Source organism: Bos indicus, chromosome 5, assembly GCF_029378745.1.
Source record: "Bos indicus isolate NIAB-ARS_2022 breed Sahiwal x Tharparkar chromosome 5, NIAB-ARS_B.indTharparkar_mat_pri_1.0, whole genome shotgun sequence".
NCBI lineage: Eukaryota > Metazoa > Chordata > Mammalia > Artiodactyla > Bovidae > Bos > Bos indicus.
The window spans coordinates 40462264-40485459 of NC_091764.1; the positions used below are offsets into that span (position 1 = coordinate 40462264).

The following is a 23196-nucleotide window of genomic DNA, read 5'->3' on the forward strand; positions in this document are numbered from 1 at the left end:
AACCTACAGCAGGTCCTGCAGTGGCTGATGACCCTCCTGGTGATGACGCAGGGGTCACGGCTCCTCCAGATACAGGTAAGCTGGTTCCAGATCTTAGAACATCAGTCCCTGTTGCTCCAGGTAATGTGACGGTTGACTCTGAGCTTGCAGGAGGTCCTGCACTTGCTCCTGTGCTTATGAGGGGTGGTTCAGGGGTTACGGGTGCTCCAGATGGAGGGATGCTGGTTCCTGATCCTGTAGCACTTGTCCCTGCTGCTCCAGACAATGGGGAAGCTGTCTCTGAACCTGGACCACCTGTTCCAGGTGCTCCCGAACTTCCTGCTGATGATCCAGGGGTCACTGGTGCTCCAGAGACAGGTACGTTGGTTCCTGATATAACACTGGTCCTTGTTTCTCCTGAGACTGGGGCGGTAGGCCCTGAACCTGCACCACTTCCTCCGGTCGCTGCGGATCCTCCTTGTGTTGAGCCAGGCAAGCCTGATACTCCAGTTGAAGGTACACGGGTCTCAGATCCTCTTAGAGCAGTCGTCCTTGTAACCCCAGGCGACAGGGTGGGGGACTCTGAACCTGCGCCAGGTTGTTGAGTGGTTTCTGATCCTCCAGGTACTGATGAACGGCTTTCTGATGTTTCACCTGAAGGCGCACTGGTTCCTGGTCCTAGTGGGGTCGGCCTTGCAGCTGCAGGCAAGCTGGCAGTTTGCTGGGAATCTACAGCCGGGGTCCCAGCTCCTGCTGCCCTTCCTGTGGTTGATCCAGGTGTTGCCGGTATTGCAGAGGAGGTGGAACGGGTGCCCGATGGTCCAGCACTAGTCCCTGTTGCTCCAGATAATGCGACAGTGGGCTGAGAGCCTTCACCAGATACTGCAGTTGCTCTTGACCGTCCTGGTGATGATCCAGGGCTCACTGCTGCTCCGGATACAGGTAAGCTGGCTCCAGACCTTAGAACATCGGTCCCTGTTGCCCCAGAAACCTGGACAGTTGTTTGTGAACCTACAGCAGGTCCTGCAGTGGCTGATGACCCTCCTGGTGATGACGCAGGGGTCACGGCTCCTCCAGATACAGGTAAGCTGGTTCCAGATCTTAGAACATCAGTCCCTGTTGCTCCAGGTAATGTGACGGTTGACTCTGAGCTTGCAGGAGGTCCTGCACTTGCTCCTGTGCTTATGAGGGGTGGTTCAGGGGTTACGGGTGCTCCAGATGGAGGGATGCTGGTTCCTGATCCTGTAGCACTTGTCCCTGCTGCTCCAGACAATGGGGAAGCTGTCTCTGAACCTGGACCACCTGTTCCAGGTGCTCCCGAACTTCCTGCTGATGATCCAGGGGTCACTGGTGCTCCAGAGACAGGTACGTTGGTTCCTGATATAACACTGGTCCTTGTTTCTCCTGAGACTGGGGCGGTAGGCCCTGAACCTGCACCACTTCCTCCGGTCGCTGCGGATCCTCCTTGTGTTGAGCCAGGCAAGCCTGATACTCCAGTTGAAGGTACACGGGTCTCAGATCCTCTTAGAGCAGTCGTCCTTGTAACCCCAGGCGACAGGGTGGGGGACTCTGAACCTGCGCCAGGTTGTTGAGTGGTTTCTGATCCTCCAGGTACTGATGAACGGCTTTCTGATGTTTCACCTGAAGGCGCACTGGTTCCTGGTCCTAGTGGGGTCGGCCTTGCAGCTGCAGGCAAGCTGGCAGTTTGCTGGGAATCTACAGCCGGGGTCCCAGCTCCTGCTGCCCTTCCTGTGGTTGATCCAGGTGTTGCCGGTATTGCAGAGGAGGTGAAACGGGTGCCCGATGGTCCAGCACTAGTCCCTGTTGCTCCAGATAATGCGACAGTGGGCTGAGAGCCTTCACCAGATACTGCAGTTGCTCTTGACCGTCCTGGTGATGATCCAGGGCTCACTGCTGCTCCGGATACAGGTAAGCTGGCTCCAGACCTTAGAACATCGGTCCCTGTTGCCCCAGAAACCTGGACAGTTGTTTGTGAACCTACAGCAGGTCCTGCAGTGGCTGATGACCCTCCTGGTGATGACGCAGGGGTCACGGCTCCTCCAGATACAGGTAAGCTGGTTCCAGATCTTAGAACATCAGTCCCTGTTGCTCCAGGTAATGTGACGGTTGACTCTGAGCTTGCAGGAGGTCCTGCACTTGCTCCTGTGCTTATGAGGGGTGGTTCAGGGGTTACGGGTGCTCCAGATGGAGGGATGCTGGTTCCTGATCCTGTAGCACTTGTCCCTGCTGCTCCAGACAATGGGGAAGCTGTCTCTGAACCTGGACCACCTGTTCCAGGTGCTCCCGAACTTCCTGCTGATGATCCAGGGGTCACTGGTGCTCCAGAGACAGGTACGTTGGTTCCTGATATAACACTGGTCCTTGTTTCTCCTGAGACTGGGGCGGTAGGCCCTGAACCTGCACCACTTCCTCCGGTCGCTGCGGATCCTCCTTGTGTTGAGCCAGGCAAGCCTGATACTCCAGTTGAAGGTACACGGGTCTCAGATCCTCTTAGAGCAGTCGTCCTTGTAACCCCAGGCGACAGGGTGGGGGACTCTGAACCTGCGCCAGGTTGTTGAGTGGTTTCTGATCCTCCAGGTACTGATGAACGGCTTTCTGATGTTTCACCTGAAGGCGCACTGGTTCCTGGTCCTAGTGGGGTCGGCCTTGCAGCTGCAGGCAAGCTGGCAGTTTGCTGGGAATCTACACCCGGGGTCCCAGCTCCTGCTGCCCTTCCTGTGGTTGATCCAGGTGTTGCCGGTATTGCAGAGGAGGAGGAACGGGTGCCCGATGGTCCAGCACTAGTCCCTGTTGCTCCAGATAATGCGACAGTGGGCTGAGAGCCTTCACCAGATACTGCAGTTGCTCTTGACCGTCCTGGTGATGATCCAGGGCTCACTGCTGCTCCGGATACAGGTAAGCTGGCTCCAGACCTTAGAACATCGGTCCCTGTTGCCCCAGAAACCTGGACAGTTGTTTGTGAACCTACAGCAGGTCCTGCAGTGGCTGATGACCCTCCTGGTGATGACGCAGGGGTCACGGCTCCTCCAGATACAGGTAAGCTGGTTCCAGATCTTAGAACATCAGTCCCTGTTGCTCCAGGTAATGTGACGGTTGACTCTGAGCTTGCAGGAGGTCCTGCACTTGCTCCTGTGCTTATGAGGGGTGGTTCAGGGGTTACGGGTGCTCCAGATGGAGGGATGCTGGTTCCTGATCCTGTAGCACTTGTCCCTGCTGCTCCAGACAATGGGGAAGCTGTCTCTGAACCTGGACCACCTGCTCCAGGTGCTCCCGAACTTCCTGCTGATGATCCAGGGGTCACTGGTGCTCCAGAGACAGGTACGTTGGTTCCTGATATAACACTGGTCCTTGTTTCTCCTGAGACTGGGGCGGTAGGCCCTGAACCTGCACCACTTCCTCCGGTCGCTGCGGATCCTCCTTGTGTTGAGCCAGGCAAGCCTGATACTCCAGTTGAAGGTACACGGGTCTCAGATCCTCTTAGAGCAGTCGTCCTTGTAACCCCAGGCGACAGGGTGGGGGACTCTGAACCTGCGCCAGGTTGTTGAGTGGTTTCTGATCCTCCAGGTACTGATGAACGGCTTTCTGATGTTTCACCTGAAGGCGCACTGGTTCCTGGTCCTAGTGGGGTCGGCCTTGCAGCTGCAGGCAAGCTGGCAGTTTGCTGGGAATCTACAGCCGGGGTCCCAGCTCCTGCTGCCCTTCCTGTGGTTGATCCAGGTGTTGCCGGTATTGCAGAGGAGGAGAAACGGGTGCCCGATGGTCCGACACTAGTCCCTGTTGCTCCAGATAATGCGACAGTGGGCTGAGAGCCTTGACTAGATACTGCAGTTGCTCCGGACCTCCCTGGTGATGATCCAGGGCTCACTGCTGCTCCGGATACAGGTAAGCTGGCTCCAGACCTTAGAACATCGGTCCCCTGTTGCCCCAGAAACCTGGACAGTTGTTTGTGAACCTACAGCAGGTCCTGCAGTGGCTGATGACCCTCCTGGTGATGACGCAGGGGTCACGGCTCCTCCAGATACAGGTAAGCTGGTTCCAGATCTTAGAACATCAGTCCCTGTTGCTCCAGGTAATGTGACGGTTGACTCTGAGCTTGCAGGAGGTCCTGCACTTGCTCCTGTGCTTATGAGGGGTGGTTCAGGGGTTACGGGTGCTCCAGATGGAGGGATGCTGGTTCCTGATCCTGTAGCACTTGTCCCTGCTGCTCCAGACAATGGGGAAGCTGTCTCTGAACCTGGACCACCTGTTCCAGGTGCTCCCGAACTTCCTGCTGATGATCCAGGGGTCACTGGTGCTCCAGAGACAGGTACGTTGGTTCCTGATATAACACTGGTCCTTGTTTCTCCTGAGACTGGGGCGGTAGGCCCTGAACCTGCACCACTTCCTCCGGTCGCTGCGGATCCTCCTTGTGTTGAGCCAGGCAAGCCTGATACTCCAGTTGAAGGTACACGGGTCTCAGATCCTCTTAGAGCAGTCGTCCTTGTAACCCCAGGCGACAGGGTGGGGGACTCTGAACCTGCGCCAGGTTGTTGAGTGGTTTCTGATCCTCCAGGTACTGATGAACGGCTTTCTGATGTTTCACCTGAAGGCGCACTGGTTCCTGGTCCTAGTGGGGTCGGCCTTGCAGCTGCAGGCAAGCTGGCAGTTTGCTGGGAATCTACAGCCGGGGTCCCAGCTCCTGCTGCCCTTCCTGTGGTTGATCCAGGTGTTGCCGGTATTGCAGAGGAGGTGGAACGGGTGCCCGATGGTCCAGCACTAGTCCCTGTTGCTCCAGATAATGCGACAGTGGGCTGAGAGCCTTCACCAGATACTGCAGTTGCTCTTGACCGTCCTGGTGATGATCCAGGGCTCACTGCTGCTCCGGATACAGGTAAGCTGGCTCCAGACCTTAGAACATCGGTCCCTGTTGCCCCAGAAACCTGGACAGTTGTTTGTGAACCTACAGCAGGTCCTGCAGTGGCTGATGACCCTCCTGGTGATGACGCAGGGGTCACGGCTCCTCCAGATACAGGTAAGCTGGTTCCAGATCTTAGAACATCAGTCCCTGTTGCTCCAGGTAATGTGACGGTTGACTCTGAGCTTGCAGGAGGTCCTGCACTTGCTCCTGTGCTTATGAGGGGTGGTTCAGGGGTTACGGGTGCTCCAGATGGAGGGATGCTGGTTCCTGATCCTGTAGCACTTGTCCCTGCTGCTCCAGACAATGGGGAAGCTGTCTCTGAACCTGGACCACCTGTTCCAGGTGCTCCCGAACTTCCTGCTGATGATCCAGGGGTCACTGGTGCTCCAGAGACAGGTACGTTGGTTCCTGATATAACACTGGTCCTTGTTTCTCCTGAGACTGGGGCGGTAGGCCCTGAACCTGCACCACTTCCTCCGGTCGCTGCGGATCCTCCTTGTGTTGAGCCAGGCAAGCCTGATACTCCAGTTGAAGGTACACGGGTCTCAGATCCTCTTAGAGCAGTCGTCCTTGTAACCCCAGGCGACAGGGTGGGGGACTCTGAACCTGCGCCAGGTTGTTGAGTGGTTTCTGATCCTCCAGGTACTGATGAACGGCTTTCTGATGTTTCACCTGAAGGCGCACTGGTTCCTGGTCCTAGTGGGGTCCGGCTTGCAGCTGCAGGCAAGCTGGCAGTTTGCTGGGAATCTACAGCCGGGGTCCCAGCTCCTGCTGCCCTTCCTGTGGTTGATCCAGGTGTTGCCGGTATTGCAGAGGAGGAGAAACGGGTGCCCAATGGTCCGACACTAGTCCCTGTTGCTCCAGATAATGCGACAGTGGGCTGAGAGCCTTGACTAGATACTGCAGTTGCTCCGGACCTCCCTGGTGATGATCCAGGGCTCACTGCTGCTCCGGATACAGGTAAGCTGGCTCCAGACCTTAGAACATCGGTCCCTGTTGCCCCAGAAACCTGGACAGTTGTTTGTGAACCTACAGCAGGTCCTGCAGTGGCTGATGACCCTCCTGGTGATGACGCAGGGGTCACGGCTCCTCCAGATACAGGTAAGCTGGTTCCAGATCTTAGAACATCAGTCCCTGTTGCTCCAGGTAATGTGACGGTTGACTCTGAGCTTGCAGGAGGTCCTGCACTTGCTCCTGTGCTTATGAGGGGTGGTTCAGGGGTTACGGGTGCTCCAGATGGAGGGATGCTGGTTCCTGATCCTGTAGCACTTGTCCCTGCTGCTCCAGACAATGGGGAAGCTGTCTCTGAACCTGGACCACCTGTTCCAGGTGCTCCCGAACTTCCTGCTGATGATCCAGGGGTCACTGGTGCTCCAGAGACAGGTACGTTGGTTCCTGATATAACACTGGTCCTTGTTTCTCCTGAGACTGGGGCGGTAGGCCCTGAACCTGCACCACTTCCTCCGGTCGCTGCGGATCCTCCTTGTGTTGAGCCAGGCAAGCCTGATACTCCAGTTGAAGGTACACGGGTCTCAGATCCTCTTAGAGCAGTCGTCCTTGTAACCCCAGGCGACAGGGTGGGGGACTCTGAACCTGCGCCAGGTTGTTGAGTGGTTTCTGATCCTCCAGGTACTGATGAACCGCTTTCTGATGTTTCACCTGAAGGCGCACTGGTTCCTGGTCCTAGCGCAGTCGGCCTTGCAGCTGCAGGCAAGCTGGCAGTTTGCTGGGAATCTACACCCGGGGTCCCAGTTCCTGCTGCCCTTCCTGTGGTTGATCCAGGTGTTGCCGGTATTGCAGAGGAGGAGAAACGGGTGCCCGATGGTCCGACACTAGTCCCTGTTGCTCCAGATAATGCGACAGTGGGCTGAGAGCCTTGACTAGATACTGCAGTTGCTCTTGACCGTCCTGGTGATGATCCAGGGCTCACTGCTGCTCCGGATACAGGTAAGCTGGTTCCAGATCTTAGAACATCAGCCCCTGTTGCCCCAGAAGCCTGGACAGTTGTTGCTGAACCTACACCAGGTCCTGCAGTGGCTGATGACCCTCCTGGTGATGACGCAGGGGTCACGGCTCCTCCAGATACAGGTAAGCTGGTTCCAGATCTTAGAACATCAGTCCCTGTTGCTCCAGGTAATGTGACGGTTGACTCTGAGCTTGCAGGAGGTCCTGCACTTGCTCCTGTGCTTATGAGGGGTGGTTCAGGGGTTACGGGTGCTCCAGATGGAGGGATGCTGGTTCCTGATCCTGTAGCACTTGTCCCTGCTGCTCCAGACAATGGGGAAGCTGTCTCTGAACCTGGACCACCTGTTCCAGGTGCTCCCGAACTTCCTGCTGATGATCCAGGGGTCACTGGTGCTCCAGAGACAGGTACGTTGGTTCCTGATATAACACTGGTCCTTGTTTCTCCTGAGACTGGGGCGGTAGGCCCTGAACCTGCACCACTTCCTCCGGTCGCTGCGGATCCTCCTTGTGTTGAGCCAGGCAAGCCTGATACTCCAGTTGAAGGTACACGGGTCTCAGATCCTCTTAGAGCAGTCGTCCTTGTAACCCCAGGCGACAGGGTGGGGGACTCTGAACCTGCGCCAGGTTGTTGAGTGGTTTCTGATCCTCCAGGTACTGATGAACGGCTTTCTGATGTTTCACCTGAAGGCGCACTGGTTCCTGGTCCTAGTGGGGTCGGCCTTGCAGCTGCAGGCAAGCTGGCAGTTTGCTGGGAATCTACAGCCGGGGTCCCAGCTCCTGCTGCCCTTCCTGTGGTTGATCCAGGTGTTGCCGGTATTGCAGAGGAGGAGGAAACGGGTGCCCGATGGTCCGACACTAGTCCCTGTTGCTCCAGATAATGCGACAGTGGGCTGAGAGCCTTGACTAGATACTGCAGTTGCTCCGGACCTCCCTGGTGATGATCCAGGGCTCACTGCTGCTCCGGATACAGGTAAGCTGGCTCCAGACCTTAGAACATCGGTCCCTGTTGCCCCAGAAAGCCTGGACAGTTGTTTGTGAACCTACAGCAGGTCCTGCAGTGGCTGATGACCCTCCTGGTGATGACGCAGGGGTCACGGCTCCTCCAGATACAGGTAAGCTGGTTCCAGATCTTAGAACATCAGTCCCTGTTGCTCCAGGTAATGTGACGGTTGACTCTGAGCTTGCAGGAGGTCCTGCACTTGCTCCTGTGCTTATGAGGGGTGGTTCAGGGGTTACGGGTGCTCCAGATGGAGGGATGCTGGTTCCTGATCCTGTAGCACTTGTCCCTGCTGCTCCAGACAATGGGGAAGCTGTCTCTGAACCTGGACCACCTGTTCCAGGTGCTCCCGAACTTCCTGCTGATGATCCAGGGGTCACTGGTGCTCCAGAGACAGGTACGTTGGTTCCTGATATAACACTGGTCCTTGTTTCTCCTGAGACTGGGGCGGTAGGCCCTGAACCTGCACCACTTCCTCCGGTCGCTGCGGATCCTCCTTGTGTTGAGCCAGGCAAGCCTGATACTCCAGTTGAAGGTACACGGGTCTCAGATCCTCTTAGAGCAGTCGTCCTTGTAACCCCAGGCGACAGGGTGGGGGACTCTGAACCTGCGCCAGGTTGTTGAGTGGTTTCTGATCCTCCAGGTACTGATGAACCGCTTTCTGATGTTTCACCTGAAGGCGCACTGGTTCCTGGTCCTAGCGCAGTCGGCCTTGCAGCTGCAGGCAAGCTGGCAGTTTGCTGGGAATCTACAGCCGGGGTCCCAGCTCCTGCTGCCCTTCCTGTGGTTGATCCAGGTGTTGCCGGTATTGCAGAGGAGGAGGAAACGGGTGCCCGATGGTCCGACACTAGTCCCTGTTGCTCCAGATAATGCGACAGTGGGCTGAGAGCCTTGACTAGATACTGCAGTTGCTCTTGACCGTCCTGGTGATGATCCAGGGCTCACTGCTGCTCCGGATACAGGTAAGCTGGCTCCAGATCTTAGAACATCAGGCCCCTGTTGCCCCAGAACCTGGACAGTTGTTTGCTGAACCTACAGCAGGTCCTGCAGTGGCTGATGACCCTCCTGGTGATGACGCAGGGGTCACGGCTCCTCCAGATACAGGTAAGCTGGTTCCAGATCTTAGAACATCAGTCCCTGTTGCTCCAGGTAATGTGACGGTTGACTCTGAGCTTGCAGGAGGTCCTGCACTTGCTCCTGTGCTTATGAGGGGTGGTTCAGGGGTTACGGGTGCTCCAGATGGAGGGATGCTGGTTCCTGATCCTGTAGCACTTGTCCCTGCTGCTCCAGACAATGGGGAAGCTGTCTCTGAACCTGGACCACCTGTTCCAGGTGCTCCCGAACTTCCTGCTGATGATCCAGGGGTCACTGGTGCTCCAGAGACAGGTACGTTGGTTCCTGATATAACACTGGTCCTTGTTTCTCCTGAGACTGGGGCGGTAGGCCCTGAACCTGCACCACTTCCTCCGGTCGCTGCGGATCCTCCTTGTGTTGAGCCAGGCAAGCCTGATACTCCAGTTGAAGGTACACGGGTCTCAGATCCTCTTAGAGCAGTCGTCCTTGTAACCCCAGGCGACAGGGTGGGGGACTCTGAACCTGCGCCAGGTTGTTGAGTGGTTTCTGATCCTCCAGGTACTGATGAACGGCTTTCTGATGTTTCACCTGAAGGCGCACTGGTTCCTGGTCCTAGCGCAGTCGGCCTTGCAGCTGCAGGCAAGCTGGCAGTTTGCTGGGAATCTACAGCCGGGGTCCCAGCTCCTGCTGCCCTTCCTGTGGTTGATCCAGGTGTTGCCGGTATTGCAGAGGAGGAGAAACGGGTGCCCGATGGTCCGACACTAGTCCCTGTTGCTCCAGATAATGCGACAGTGGGCTGAGAGCCTTGACTAGATACTGCAGTTGCTCTTGACCGTCCTGGTGATGATCCAGGGCTCACTGCTGCTCCGGATACAGGTAAGCTGGTTCCAGATCTTAGAACATCAGCCCCTGTTGCCCCAGAAGCCTGGACAGTTGTTGCTGAACCTACACCAGGTCCTGCAGTGGCTGATGACCCTCCTGGTGATGACGCAGGGGTCACGGCTCCTCCAGATACAGGTAAGCTGGTTCCAGATCTTAGAACATCAGTCCCTGTTGCTCCAGGTAATGTGACGGTTGACTCTGAGCTTGCAGGAGGTCCTGCACTTGCTCCTGTGCTTATGAGGGGTGGTTCAGGGGTTACGGGTGCTCCAGATGGAGGGATGCTGGTTCCTGATCCTGTAGCACTTGTCCCTGCTGCTCCAGACAATGGGGAAGCTGTCTCTGAACCTGGACCACCTGTTCCAGGTGCTCCCGAACTTCCTGCTGATGATCCAGGGGTCACTGGTGCTCCAGAGACAGGTACGTTGGTTCCTGATATAACACTGGTCCTTGTTTCTCCTGAGACTGGGGCGGTAGGCCCTGAACCTGCACCACTTCCTCCGGTCGCTGCGGATCCTCCTTGTGTTGAGCCAGGCAAGCCTGATACTCCAGTTGAAGGTACACGGGTCTCAGATCCTCTTAGAGCAGTCGTCCTTGTAACCCCAGGCGACAGGGTGGGGGACTCTGAACCTGCGCCAGGTTGTTGAGTGGTTTCTGATCCTCCAGGTACTGATGAACGGCTTTCTGATGTTTCACCTGAAGGCGCACTGGTTCCTGGTCCTAGTGGGGTCGGCCTTGCAGCTGCAGGCAAGCTGGCAGTTTGCTGGGAATCTACAGCCGGGGTCCCAGCTCCTGCTGCCCTTCCTGTGGTTGATCCAGGTGTTGCCGGTATTGCAGAGGAGGTGAAACGGGTGCCCGATGGTCCAGCACTAGTCCCTGTTGCTCCAGATAATGCGACAGTGGGCTGAGAGCCTTCACCAGATACTGCAGTTGCTCTTGACCGTCCTGGTGATGATCCAGGGCTCACTGCTGCTCCGGATACAGGTAAGCTGGCTCCAGACCTTAGAACATCGGTCCCTGTTGCCCCAGAAGCCTGGACAGTTGTTTGTGAACCTACAGCAGGTCCTGCAGTGGCTGATGACCCTCCTGGTGATGACGCAGGGGTCACGGCTCCTCCAGATACAGGTAAGCTGGTTCCAGATCTTAGAACATCAGTCCCTGTTGCTCCAGGTAATGTGACGGTTGACTCTGAGCTTGCAGGAGGTCCTGCACTTGCTCCTGTGCTTATGAGGGGTGGTTCAGGGGTTACGGGTGCTCCAGATGGAGGGATGCTGGTTCCTGATCCTGTAGCACTTGTCCCTGCTGCTCCAGACAATGGGGAAGCTGTCTCTGAACCTGGACCACCTGTTCCAGGTGCTCCCGAACTTCCTGCTGATGATCCAGGGGTCACTGGTGCTCCAGAGACAGGTACGTTGGTTCCTGATATAACACTGGTCCTTGTTTCTCCTGAGACTGGGGCGGTAGGCCCTGAACCTGCACCACTTCCTCCGGTCGCTGCGGATCCTCCTTGTGTTGAGCCAGGCAAGCCTGATACTCCAGTTGAAGGTACACGGGTCTCAGATCCTCTTAGAGCAGTCGTCCTTGTAACCCCAGGCGACAGGGTGGGGGACTCTGAACCTGCGCCAGGTTGTTGAGTGGTTTCTGATCCTCCAGGTACTGATGAACGGCTTTCTGATGTTTCACCTGAAGGCGCACTGGTTCCTGGTCCTAGTGGGGTCGGCCTTGCAGCTGCAGGCAAGCTGGCAGTTTGCTGGGAATCTACAGCCGGGGTCCCAGCTCCTGCTGCCCTTCCTGTGGTTGATCCAGGTGTTGCCGGTATTGCAGAGGAGGTGGAACGGGTGCCCGATGGTCCAGCACTAGTCCCTGTTGCTCCAGATAATGCGACAGTGGGCTGAGAGCCTTCACCAGATACTGCAGTTGCTCTTGACCGTCCTGGTGATGATCCAGGGCTCACTGCTGCTCCGGATACAGGTAAGCTGGCTCCAGACCTTAGAACATCGGTCCCTGTTGCCCCAGAAACCTGGACAGTTGTTTGTGAACCTACAGCAGGTCCTGCAGTGGCTGATGACCCTCCTGGTGATGACGCAGGGGTCACGGCTCCTCCAGATACAGGTAAGCTGGTTCCAGATCTTAGAACATCAGTCCCTGTTGCTCCAGGTAATGTGACGGTTGACTCTGAGCTTGCAGGAGGTCCTGCACTTGCTCCTGTGCTTATGAGGGGTGGTTCAGGGGTTACGGGTGCTCCAGATGGAGGGATGCTGGTTCCTGATCCTGTAGCACTTGTCCCTGCTGCTCCAGACAATGGGGAAGCTGTCTCTGAACCTGGACCACCTGCTCCAGGTGCTCCCGAACTTCCTGCTGATGATCCAGGGGTCACTGGTGCTCCAGAGACAGGTACGTTGGTTCCTGATATAACACTGGTCCTTGTTTCTCCTGAGACTGGGGCGGTAGGCCCTGAACCTGCACCACTTCCTCCGGTCGCTGCGGATCCTCCTTGTGTTGAGCCAGGCAAGCCTGATACTCCAGTTGAAGGTACACGGGTCTCAGATCCTCTTAGAGCAGTCGTCCTTGTAACCCCAGGCGACAGGGTGGGGGACTCTGAACCTGCGCCAGGTTGTTGAGTGGTTTCTGATCCTCCAGGTACTGATGAACGGCTTTCTGATGTTTCACCTGAAGGCGCACTGGTTCCTGGTCCTAGCGCAGTCGGCCTTGCAGCTGCAGGCAAGCTGGCAGTTTGCTGGGAATCTACAGCCGGGGTCCCAGCTCCTGCTGCCCTTCCTGTGGTTGATCCAGGTGTTGCCGGTATTGCAGAGGAGGAGAAACGGGTGCCCGATGGTCCGACACTAGTCCCTGTTGCTCCAGATAATGCGACAGTGGGCTGAGAGCCTTGACTAGATACTGCAGTTGCTCCGGACCTCCCTGGTGATGATCCAGGGCTCACTGCTACTCCGGATACAGGTAAGCTGGTTCCAGATCTTAGAACATCAGCCCCTGTTGCCCCAGAAGCCTGGACAGTTGTTGCTGAACCTACACCAGGTCCTGCAGTTGCTGATGACCCTCCTGGTGATGGCGCAGGGGTCACGGCTCCTCCAGATACAGGTAAGCTGGTTCCAGATCTTAGAACATCAGTCCCTGTTGCTCCAGGTAATGTGACGGTTGACTCTGAGCTTGCAGGAGGTCCTGCACTTGCTCCTGTGCTTATGAGGGGTGGTTGAGGGGTTACGGGTGCTCCAGATGGAGGGATGCTGGTTCCTGATCCTGTAGCACTTGTCCCTGCTGCTCCAGACAATGGGGAAGCTGTCTCTGAACCTGGACCACCTGCTTCCAGGTGCTCCCGAACTTCCTGCTGATGATCCAGGGGTCACTGGTGCTCCAGAGACAGGTACGTTGGTTCCTGATATAACACTGGTCCTTGTTTCTCCTGAGACTGGGGCGGTAGGCCCTGAACCTGCACCACTTCCTCCGGTCGCTGCGGATCCTCCTTGTGTTGAGCCAGGCAAGCCTGATACTCCAGTTGAAGGTACACGGGTCTCAGATCCTCTTAGAGCAGTCGTCCTTGTAACCCCAGGCGACAGGGTGGGGGACTCTGAACCTGCGCCAGGTTGTTGAGTGGTTTCTGATCCTCCAGGTACTGATGAACGGCTTTCTGATGTTTCACCTGAAGGCGCACTGGTTCCTGGTCCTAGCGCAGTCGGCCTTGCAGCTGCAGGCAAGCTGGCAGTTTGCTGGGAATCTACAGCCGGGGTCCCAGCTCCTGCTGCCCTTCCTGTGGTTGATCCAGGTGTTGCCGGTATTCCAGAGGAGGTGGAACGGGTGCCCGATGGTCCAGCACTAGTCCCTGTTGCTCCAGATAATGCGACAGTGGGCTGAGAGCCTTCACCAGATACTGCAGTTGCTCTTGACCGTCCTGGTGATGATCCAGGGCTCACTGCTACTCCGGATACAGGTAAGCTGGCTCCAGACCTTAGAACATCGGTCCCTGTTGCCCCAGAAACCTGGACAGTTGTTTGTGAACCTACAGCAGGTCCTGCAGTGGCTGATGACCCTCCTGGTGATGACGCAGGGGTCACGGCTCCTCCAGATACAGGTAAGCTGGTTCCAGATCTTAGAACATCAGTCCCTGTTGCTCCAGGTAATGTGACGGTTGACTCTGAGCTTGCAGGAGGTCCTGCACTTGCTCCTGTGCTTATGAGGGGTGGTTCAGGGGTTACGGGTGCTCCAGATGGAGGGATGCTGGTTCCTGATCCTGTAGCACTTGTCCCTGCTGCTCCAGACAATGGGGAAGCTGTCTCTGAACCTGGACCACCTGTTCCAGGTGCTCCCGAACTTCCTGCTGATGATCCAGGGGTCACTGGTGCTCCAGAGACAGGTACGTTGGTTCCTGATATAACACTGGTCCTTGTTTCTCCTGAGACTGGGGCGGTAGGCCCTGAACCTGCACCACTTCCTCCGGTCGCTGCGGATCCTCCTTGTGTTGAGCCAGGCAAGCCTGATACTCCAGTTGAAGGTACACGGGTCTCAGATCCTCTTAGAGCAGTCGTCCTTGTAACCCCAGGCGACAGGGTGGGGGACTCTGAACCTGCGCCAGGTTGTTGAGTGGTTTCTGATCCTCCAGGTACTGATGAACGGCTTTCTGATGTTTCACCTGAAGGCGCACTGGTTCCTGGTCCTAGCGCGGTCGGCCTTGCAGCTGCAGGCAAGCTGGCAGTTTGCTGGGAATCTACAGCCGGGGTCCCAGCTCCTGCTGCCCTTCCTGTGGTTGATCCAGGTGTTGCCGGTATTGCAGAGGAGGAGAACGGGTGCCCTGATGGTCCAGCACTAGTCCCTGTTGCTCCAGATAATGCGACAGTGGGCTGAGAGCCTTCACCAGATACTGCAGTTGCTCTTGACCGTCCTGGTGATGATCCAGGGCTCACTGCTGCTCCGGATACAGGTAAGCTGGCTCCAGACCTTAGAACATCGGTCCCTGTTGCCCCAGAAACCTGGACAGTTGTTTGTGAACCTACAGCAGGTCCTGCAGTGGCTGATGACCCTCCTGGTGATGACGCAGGGGTCACGGCTCCTCCAGATACAGGTAAGCTGGTTCCAGATCTTAGAACATCAGTCCCTGTTGCTCCAGGTAATGTGACGGTTGACTCTGAGCTTGCAGGAGGTCCTGCACTTGCTCCTGTGCTTATGAGGGGTGGTTCAGGGGTTACGGGTGCTCCAGATGGAGGGATGCTGGTTCCTGATCCTGTAGCACTTGTCCCTGCTGCTCCAGACAATGGGGAAGCTGTCTCTGAACCTGGACCACCTGTTCCAGGTGCTCCCGAACTTCCTGCTGATGATCCAGGGGTCACTGGTGCTCCAGAGACAGGTACGTTGGTTCCTGATATAACACTGGTCCTTGTTTCTCCTGAGACTGGGGCGGTAGGCCCTGAACCTGCACCACTTCCTCCGGTCGCTGCGGATCCTCCTTGTGTTGAGCCAGGCAAGCCTGATACTCCAGTTGAAGGTACACGGGTCTCAGATCCTCTTAGAGCAGTCGTCCTTGTAACCCCAGGCGACAGGGTGGGGGACTCTGAACCTGCGCCAGGTTGTTGAGTGGTTTCTGATCCTCCAGGTACTGATGAACGGCTTTCTGATGTTTCACCTGAAGGCGCACTGGTTCCTGGTCCTAGCGCGGTCGGCCTTGCAGCTGCAAGCAAGCTGGCACTTTGCTGGGAATCTACACCCAGGGGTCCCAGCTCCTGCTGCCCTTCCTGTGGTTGATCCAGGTGTTGCCGGTATTCCAGAGGAGGCGGAACGGGTTCCTGATGGTCCAGCACTAGTCCCTGTTGCTCCAGATAATGCGACAGTGGGCTGAGAGCCTTCACCAGATACTGCAGTTGCTCTTGACCGTCCTGGTGATGATCCAGGGCTCACTGCTGCTCCGGATACAGGTAAGCTGGCTCCAGACCTTAGAACATCGGTCCCTGTTGCCCCAGAAACCTGAACAGTTGTTTGTGAACCTACAGCAGGTCCTGCAGTGGCTGATGACCCTCCTGGTGATGGCGCAGGGGTCACGGCTCCTCCAGATACAGGTAAGCTGGTTCCAGATCTTAGAACATCAGTCCCTGTTGCTCCAGGTAATGTGACGGTTGACTCTGAGCTTGCAGGAGGTCCTGCACTTGCTCCTGTGCTTATGAGGGGTGGTTGAGGGGTTACGGGTGCTCCAGATGGAGGGATGCTGGTTCCTGATCCTGTAGCACTTGTCCCTGCTGCTCCAGACAATGGGGAAGCTGTCTCTGAACCTGGACCACCTGTTCCAGGTGCTCCCGAACTTCCTGCTGATGATCCAGGGGTCACTGGTGCTCCAGAGACAGGTACGTTGGTTCCTGATATAACACTGGTCCTTGTTTCTCCTGAGACTGGGGCGGTAGGCCCTGAACCTGCACCACTTCCTCCGGTCGCTGCGGATCCTCCTTGTGTTGAGCCAGGCAAGCCTGATACTCCAGTTGAAGGTACACGGGTCTCAGATCCTCTTAGAGCAGTCGTCCTTGTAACCCCAGGCGACAGGGTGGGGGACTCTGAACCTGCGCCAGGTTGTTGAGTGGTTTCTGATCCTCCAGGTACTGATGAACGGCTGTCTGATGTTTCACCTGAAGGCGCACTGGTTCCTGGTCCTAGCGCGGTCGGCCTTGCAGCTGCAAGCAAGCTGGCACTTTGCTGGGAATCTACAGCCGGGGTCCCAGCTCCTGCTGCCCTTCCTGTGGTTGATCCAGGTGTTGCCGGTATTCCAGAGGAGGCGGAACGGGTTCCTGATGGTCCAGCACTAGTCCCTGTTGCTCCAGATAATGCGACAGTGGGCTGAGAGCCTTCACCAGATACTGCAGTTGCTCTTGACCGTCCTGGTGATGATCCAGGGCTCACTGCTGCTCCGGATACAGGTAAGCTGGCTCCAGACCTTAGAACATCGGTCCCTGTTGCCCCAGAAACCTGGACAGTTGTTTGTGAACCTACAGCAGGTCCTGCAGTGGCTGATGACCCTCCTGGTGATGACGCAGGGGTCACGGCTCCTCCAGATACAGGTAAGCTGGTTCCAGATCTTAGAACATCAGTCCCTGTTGCTCCAGGTAATGTGACGGTTGACTCTGAGCTTGCAGGAGGTCCTGCACTTGCTCCTGTGCTTATGAGGGGTGGTTCAGGGGTTACGGGTGCTCCAGATGGAGGGATGCTGGTTCCTGATCCTGTAGCACTTGTCCCTGCTGCTGCAGACAATGGGGAAGCTGTCTCTGAACCTGGACCACCTGTTCCAGGTGCTCCCGAACTTCCTGCTGATGATCCAGGGGTCATTGGTGCTCCAGAGACAGGTACGTTGGTTCCTGATATAACACTGGTCCTTGTTTCTCCTGAGACTGGGGCGGTAGGCCCTGAACCTGCACCACTTCCTCCGGTCGCTGCGGATCCTCCTTGTGTTGAGCCAGGCAAGCCTGATACTCCAGTTGAAGGTACACGGGTCTCAGATCCTCTTAGAGCAGTCGTCCTTGTAACCCCAGGCGACAGGGTGGGGGACTCTGAACCTGCCCCAGGTTGTTGAGTGGTTTCTGATCCTCCAGGTACTGATGAACGGCTTTCTGATGTTTCACCTGAAGGCGCACTGGTTCCTGGTCCTAGCGCGGTCGGCCTTGCAGCTGCAAGCAAGCTGGCACTTTGCTGGGAATCTACACCCAGGGTCCCAGCTCCTGCTGCCCTTCCTGTGGTTGATCCAGGTGTTGCCGGTATTCCAGAGGAGGCGGAACGGGTTCCTGATGGTCCAGCACTAGTCCCTGTTGCTCCAGATAATGCGACAGTGGGCTGAGAGCCTTCACCAGATACTGCAGTTGCTCTTGACCGTCCTGGTGATGATCCAGGGCTCACTGCTGCTCCGGATACAGGTAAGCTGGCTCCAGACCTTAGAACATCGGTCCCTGTTGCCCCAGAAACCTGAACAGTTGTTTGTGAACCTACAGCAGGTCCTGCAGTGGCTGATGACCCTCCTGGTGATGACGCAGGGGTCACGGCTCCTCCAGATACAGGTAAGCTGGTTCCAGATCTTAGAACATCAGTCCCTGTTGCTCCAGGTAATGTGACGGTTGACTCTGAGCTTGCAGGAGGTCCTGCACTTGCTCCTGTGCTTATGAGGGGTGGTTGAGGGGTTACGGGTGCTCCAGATGGAGGGATGCTGGTTCCTGATCCTGTAGCACTTGTCCCTGCTGCTCCAGACAATGGGGAAGCTGTCTCTGAACCTGGACCACCTGTTCCAGGTGCTCCCGAACTTCCTGCTGATGATCCAGGGGTCACTGGTGCTCCAGAGACAGGTACGTTGGTTCCTGATATAACACTGGTCCTTGTTTCTCCTGAGACTGGGGCGGTAGGCCCTGAACCTGCACCACTTCCTCCGGTCGCTGCGGATCCTCCTTGTGTTGAGCCAGGCAAGCCTGATACTCCAGTTGAAGGTACACGGGTCTCAGATCCTCTTAGAGCAGTCGTCCTTGTAACCCCAGGCGACAGGGTGGGGGACTCTGAACCTGCCCCAGGTTGTTGAGTGGTTTCTGATCCTCCAGGTACTGATGAACGGCTTTCTGATGTTTCACCTGAAGGCGCACTGGTTCCTGGTCCTAGCGCGGTCGGCCTTGCAGCTGCAAGCAAGCTGGCACTTTGCTGGGAATCTACACCCAGGGTCCCAGCTCCTGCTGCCCTTCCTGTGGTTGATCCAGGTGTTGCCGGTATTCCAGAGGAGGCGGAACGGGTTCCTGATGGTCCAGCACTAGTCCCTGTTGCTCCAGATAATGCGACAGTGGGCTGAGAGCCTTCACCAGATACTGCAGTTGCTCTTGACCGTCCTGGTGATGATCCAGGGCTCACTGCTGCTCCGGATACAGGTAAGCTGGCTCCAGACCTTAGAACATCGGTCCCTGTTGCCCCAGAAACCTGGACAGTTGTTTGTGAACCTACAGCAGGTCCTGCAGTGGCTGATGACCCTCCTGGTGATGACGCAGGGGTCACGGCTCCTCCAGATACAGGTAAGCTGGTTCCAGATCTTAGAACATCAGTCCCTGTTGCTCCAGGTAATGTGACGGTTGACTCTGAGCTTGCAGGAGGTCCTGCACTTGCTCCTGTGCTTATGAGGGGTGGTTGAGGGGTTACGGGTGCTCCAGATGGAGGGATGCTGGTTCCTGATCCTGTAGCACTTGTCCCTGCTGCTGCAGACAATGGGGAAGCTGTCTCTGAACCTGGACCACCTGTTCCAGGTGCTCCCGAACTTCCTGCTGATGATCCAGGGGTCACTGGTGCTCCAGAGACAGGTACGTTGGTTCCTGATATAACACTGGTCCTTGTTTCTCCTGAGACTGGGGCGGTAGGCCCTGAACCTGCACCACTTCCTCCGGTCGCTGCGGATCCTCCTTGTGTTGAGCCAGGCAAGCCTGATACTCCAGTTGAAGGTACACGGGTCTCAGATCCTCTTAGAGCAGTCGTCCTTGTAACCCCAGGCGACAGGGTGGGGGACTCTGAACCTGCGCCAGGTTGTTGAGTGGTTTCTGATCCTCCAGGTACTGATGAACGGCTGTCTGATGTTTCACCTGAAGGCGCACTGGTTCCTGGTCCTAGTGGGGTCGGCCTTGCAGCTGCAAGCAAGCTGGCACTTTGCTGGGAATCTATACCCAGGGTCCCAGCTCCTGCTGCCCTTCCTGTGGTTGATCCAGGTGTTGCCGGTATTCCAGAGGAGGCGGAACGGGTTCCTGATGGTCCAGCACTAGTCCCTGTTGCTCCAGATAATGCGACAGTGGGCTGAGAGCCTTCACCAGATACTGCAGTTGCTCTTGACCGTCCTGGTGATGATCCAGGGCTCACTGCTGCTCCGGATACAGGTAAGCTGGCTCCAGACCTTAGAACATCGGTCCCTGTTGCCCCAGAAACCTGGACAGTTGTTTGTGAACCTACAGCAGGTCCTGCAGTGGCTGATGACCCTCCTGGTGATGACGCAGGGGTCACGGCTCCTCCAGATACAGGTAAGCTGGTTCCAGATCTTAGAACATCAGTCCCTGTTGCTCCAGGTAATGTGACGGTTGACTCTGAGCTTGCAGGAGGTCCTGCACTTGCTCCTGTGCTTATGAGGGGTGGTTGAGGGGTTACGGGTGCTCCAGATGGAGGGATGCTGGTTCCTGATCCTGTAGCACTTGTCCCTGCTGCTCCAGACAATGGGGAAGCTGTCTCTGAACCTGGACCACCTGTTCCAGGTGCTCCCGAACTTCCTGCTGATGATCCAGGGGTCACTGGTGCTCCAGAGACAGGTACGTTGGTTCCTGATATAACACTGGTCCTTGTTTCTCCTGAGACTGGGGCGGTAGGCCCTGAACCTGCACCACTTCCTCCGGTCGCTGCGGATCCTCCTTGTGTTGAGCCAGGCAAGCCTGATACTCCAGTTGAAGGTACACGGGTCTCAGATCCTCTTAGAGCAGTCGTCCTTGTAACCCCAGGCGACAGGGTGGGGGACTCTGAACCTGCGCCAGGTTGTTGAGTGGTTTCTGATCCTCCAGGTACTGATGAACGGCTTTCTGATGTTTCACCTGAAGGCGCACTGGTTCCTGGTCCTAGCGCGGTCGGCCTTGCAGCTGCAAGCAAGCTGGCACTTTGCTGGGAATCTACACCCAGGGTCCCAGCTCCTGCTGCCCTTCCTGTGGTTGATCCAGGTGTTGCCGGTATTCCAGAGGAGGCGGAACGGGTTCCTGATGGTCCAGCACTAGTCCCTGTTGCTCCAGATAATGCGACAGTGGGCTGAGAGCCTTCACCAGATACTGCAGTTGCTCTTGACCGTCCTGGTGATGATCCAGGGCTCACTGCTGCTCCGGATACAGGTAAGCTGGCTCCAGACCTTAGAACATCGGTCCCTGTTGCCCCAGAAACCTGGACAGTTGTTTGTGAACCTACAGCAGGTCCTGCAGTGGCTGATGACCCTCCTGGTGATGACGCAGGGGTCACGGCTCCTCCAGATACAGGTAAGCTGGTTCCAGATCTTAGAACATCAGTCCCTGTTGCTCCAGGTAATGTGACGGTTGACTCTGAGCTTGCAGGAGGTCCTGCACTTGCTCCTGTGCTTATGAGGGGTGGTTGAGGGGTTACGGGTGCTCCAGATGGAGGGATGCTGGTTCCTGATCCTGTAGCACTTGTCCCTGCTGCTCCAGACAATGGGGAAGCTGTCTCTGAACCTGGACCACCTGTTCCAGGTGCTCCCGAACTTCCTGCTGATGATCCAGGGGTCACTGGTGCTCCAGAGACAGGTACGTTGGTTCCTGATATAACACTGGTCCTTGTTTCTCCTGAGACTGGGGCGGTAGGCCCTGAACCTGCACCACTTCCTCCGGTCGCTGCGGATCCTCCTTGTGTTGAGCCAGGCAAGCCTGATACTCCAGTTGAAGGTACACGGGTCTCAGATCCTCTTAGAGCAGTCGTCCTTGTAACCCCAGGCGACAGGGTGGGGGACTCTGAACCTGCCCCAGGTTGTTGAGTGGTTTCTGATCCTCCAGGTACTGATGAACGGCTTTCTGATGTTTCACCTGAAGGCGCACTGGTTCCTGGTCCTAGCGCGGTCGGCCTTGCAGCTGCAAGCAAGCTGGCACTTTGCTGGGAATCTACACCCAGGGTCCCAGCTCCTGCTGCCCTTCCTGTGGTTGATCCAGGTGTTGCCGGTATTCCAGAGGAGGCGGAACGGGTTCCTGATGGTCCAGCACTAGTCCCTGTTGCTCCAGATAATGCGACAGTGGGCTGAGAGCCTTCACCAGATACTGCAGTTGCTCTTGACCGTCCTGGTGATGATCCAGGGCTCACTGCTGCTCCGGATACAGGTAAGCTGGCTCCAGACCTTAGAACATCGGTCCCTGTTGCCCCAGAAACCTGAACAGTTGTTTGTGAACCTACAGCAGGTCCTGCAGTGGCTGATGACCCTCCTGGTGATGACGCAGGGGTCACGGCTCCTCCAGATACAGGTAAGCTGGTTCCAGATCTTAGAACATCAGTCCCTGTTGCTCCAGGTAATGTGACGGTTGACTCTGAGCTTGCAGGAGGTCCTGCACTTGCTCCTGTGCTTATGAGGGGTGGTTGAGGGGTTACGGGTGCTCCAGATGGAGGGATGCTGGTTCCTGATCCTGTAGCACTTGTCCCTGCTGCTCCAAACAATGGGGAAGCTGTCTCTGAACCTGGACCACCTGTTCCAGGTGCTCCCGAACTTCCTGCTGATGATCCAGGGGTCACTGGTGCTCCAGAGACAGGTACGTTGGTTCCTGATATAACACTGGTCCTTGTTTCTCCTGAGACTGGGGCGGTAGGCCCTGAACCTGCACCACTTCCTCCGGTCGCTGCGGATCCTCCTTGTGTTGAGCCAGGCAAGCCTGATACTCCAGTTGAAGGTACACGGGTCTCAGATCCTCTTAGAGCAGTCGTCCTTGTAACCCCAAGCGACAGGGTGGGGGACTCTGAACCTGTGCCAGGTTGTTGAGTGGTTTCTGATCCTCCAGGTACTGATGAACGGCTTTCTGATGTTTCACCTGAAGGCACACTGGTTCCTGGTCCTAGTGGGGTCGGCCTTGCAGCTGCAGGCAAGCTGGCAGTTTGCTGGGAATCTACACCCGGGGTCCCAGCTCCTGCTGCCCTTCCTGTGGTTGATCCAGGTGTTGCTGGTATTGCAGAGGAGGAGAAACGGGTGCCCGATGGTCCGACACTAGTCCCTGTTGCTCCAGATAATGCGACAGTGGGCTGAGAGCCTTGACTAGATACTGCAGTTGCTCCGGACCTCCCTGGTGATGATCCAGGGCTCACTGCTACTCCGGATACAGGTAAGCTGGTTCCAGATCTTAGAACATCAGCCCCTGTTGCCCCAGAAGCCTGGACAGTTGTTGCTGAACCTACACCAGGTCCTGCAGTTGCTGATGACCCTCCTGGTGATGGCGCAGGGGTCACGGCCCCTCCAGATACAGCTAAACTGGTTCCAGATCTTAGACCATCAGTCCCTGTTGCTCCAGGTAATGTGACGGTTGACTCTGAGCTTGCAGGAGGTCTTGCACTTGCTCCTGTGCTTATGAGGGGTGGTTCAGGGGTTACAGGTGCTCCAGATGGATGGCTGCCGGTTCCTGATCCTATAATAATAGTCCTTGTTGTTTCATATAAGTGAACATTTTTTTCCGAACCTGCAGCATATATTCCTGTTTTTCTTGTTCGTTTCGTTGTTGATTCTGGCATACTTGATGTTAAAAAGTTAGGTAAACTAGTTCTTTCTCTGAGTAGATTATTTCCTGTTATACCAGATAATAGTGTAGTCATCCTTGAAACTAAACTAGACAGTCTTGTCGTTGCAGATTTTTCAGATGTTGATCCAGGGGTTTTGGATGTC

General features: G+C 56.5%; 2 protein-coding genes across 2 annotated transcripts in view; both read right to left on the bottom strand.

The window, feature by feature from the left end:
• Positions 1 to 13143, bottom strand: part of LOC109558391 (mucin-19-like) — a gene marked incomplete at its 5' end in the record, with an annotated part of 61311 nt that extends 48168 nt beyond the window's left edge. The window contains 6 exon segments of the mRNA XM_070788754.1: positions 1 to 3916; positions 3918 to 7694; positions 7696 to 7841; positions 7873 to 8680; positions 8682 to 8849; positions 8851 to 13143. Coding sequence (XP_070644855.1) covers positions 1 to 3916; positions 3918 to 7694; positions 7696 to 7841; positions 7873 to 8680; positions 8682 to 8849; positions 8851 to 13143 — 13108 coding nt within the window.
• A 1-nt stretch (position 13144) lies between these two features.
• LOC109558392 (mucin-19) overlaps positions 13145 to 23196 on the bottom strand; it is a gene marked incomplete at its 3' end in the record, with an annotated part of 89670 nt that continues 79618 nt past the window's right edge. The window contains exons 50-51 of the mRNA XM_070788755.1: positions 15717 to 22950; positions 13145 to 15625 (exon numbers count right to left, since the gene is read on the bottom strand). Coding sequence (XP_070644856.1) covers positions 13145 to 15625; positions 15717 to 22950 — 9715 coding nt within the window. The remainder of the gene's footprint in view (positions 15626 to 15716; positions 22951 to 23196) is intronic.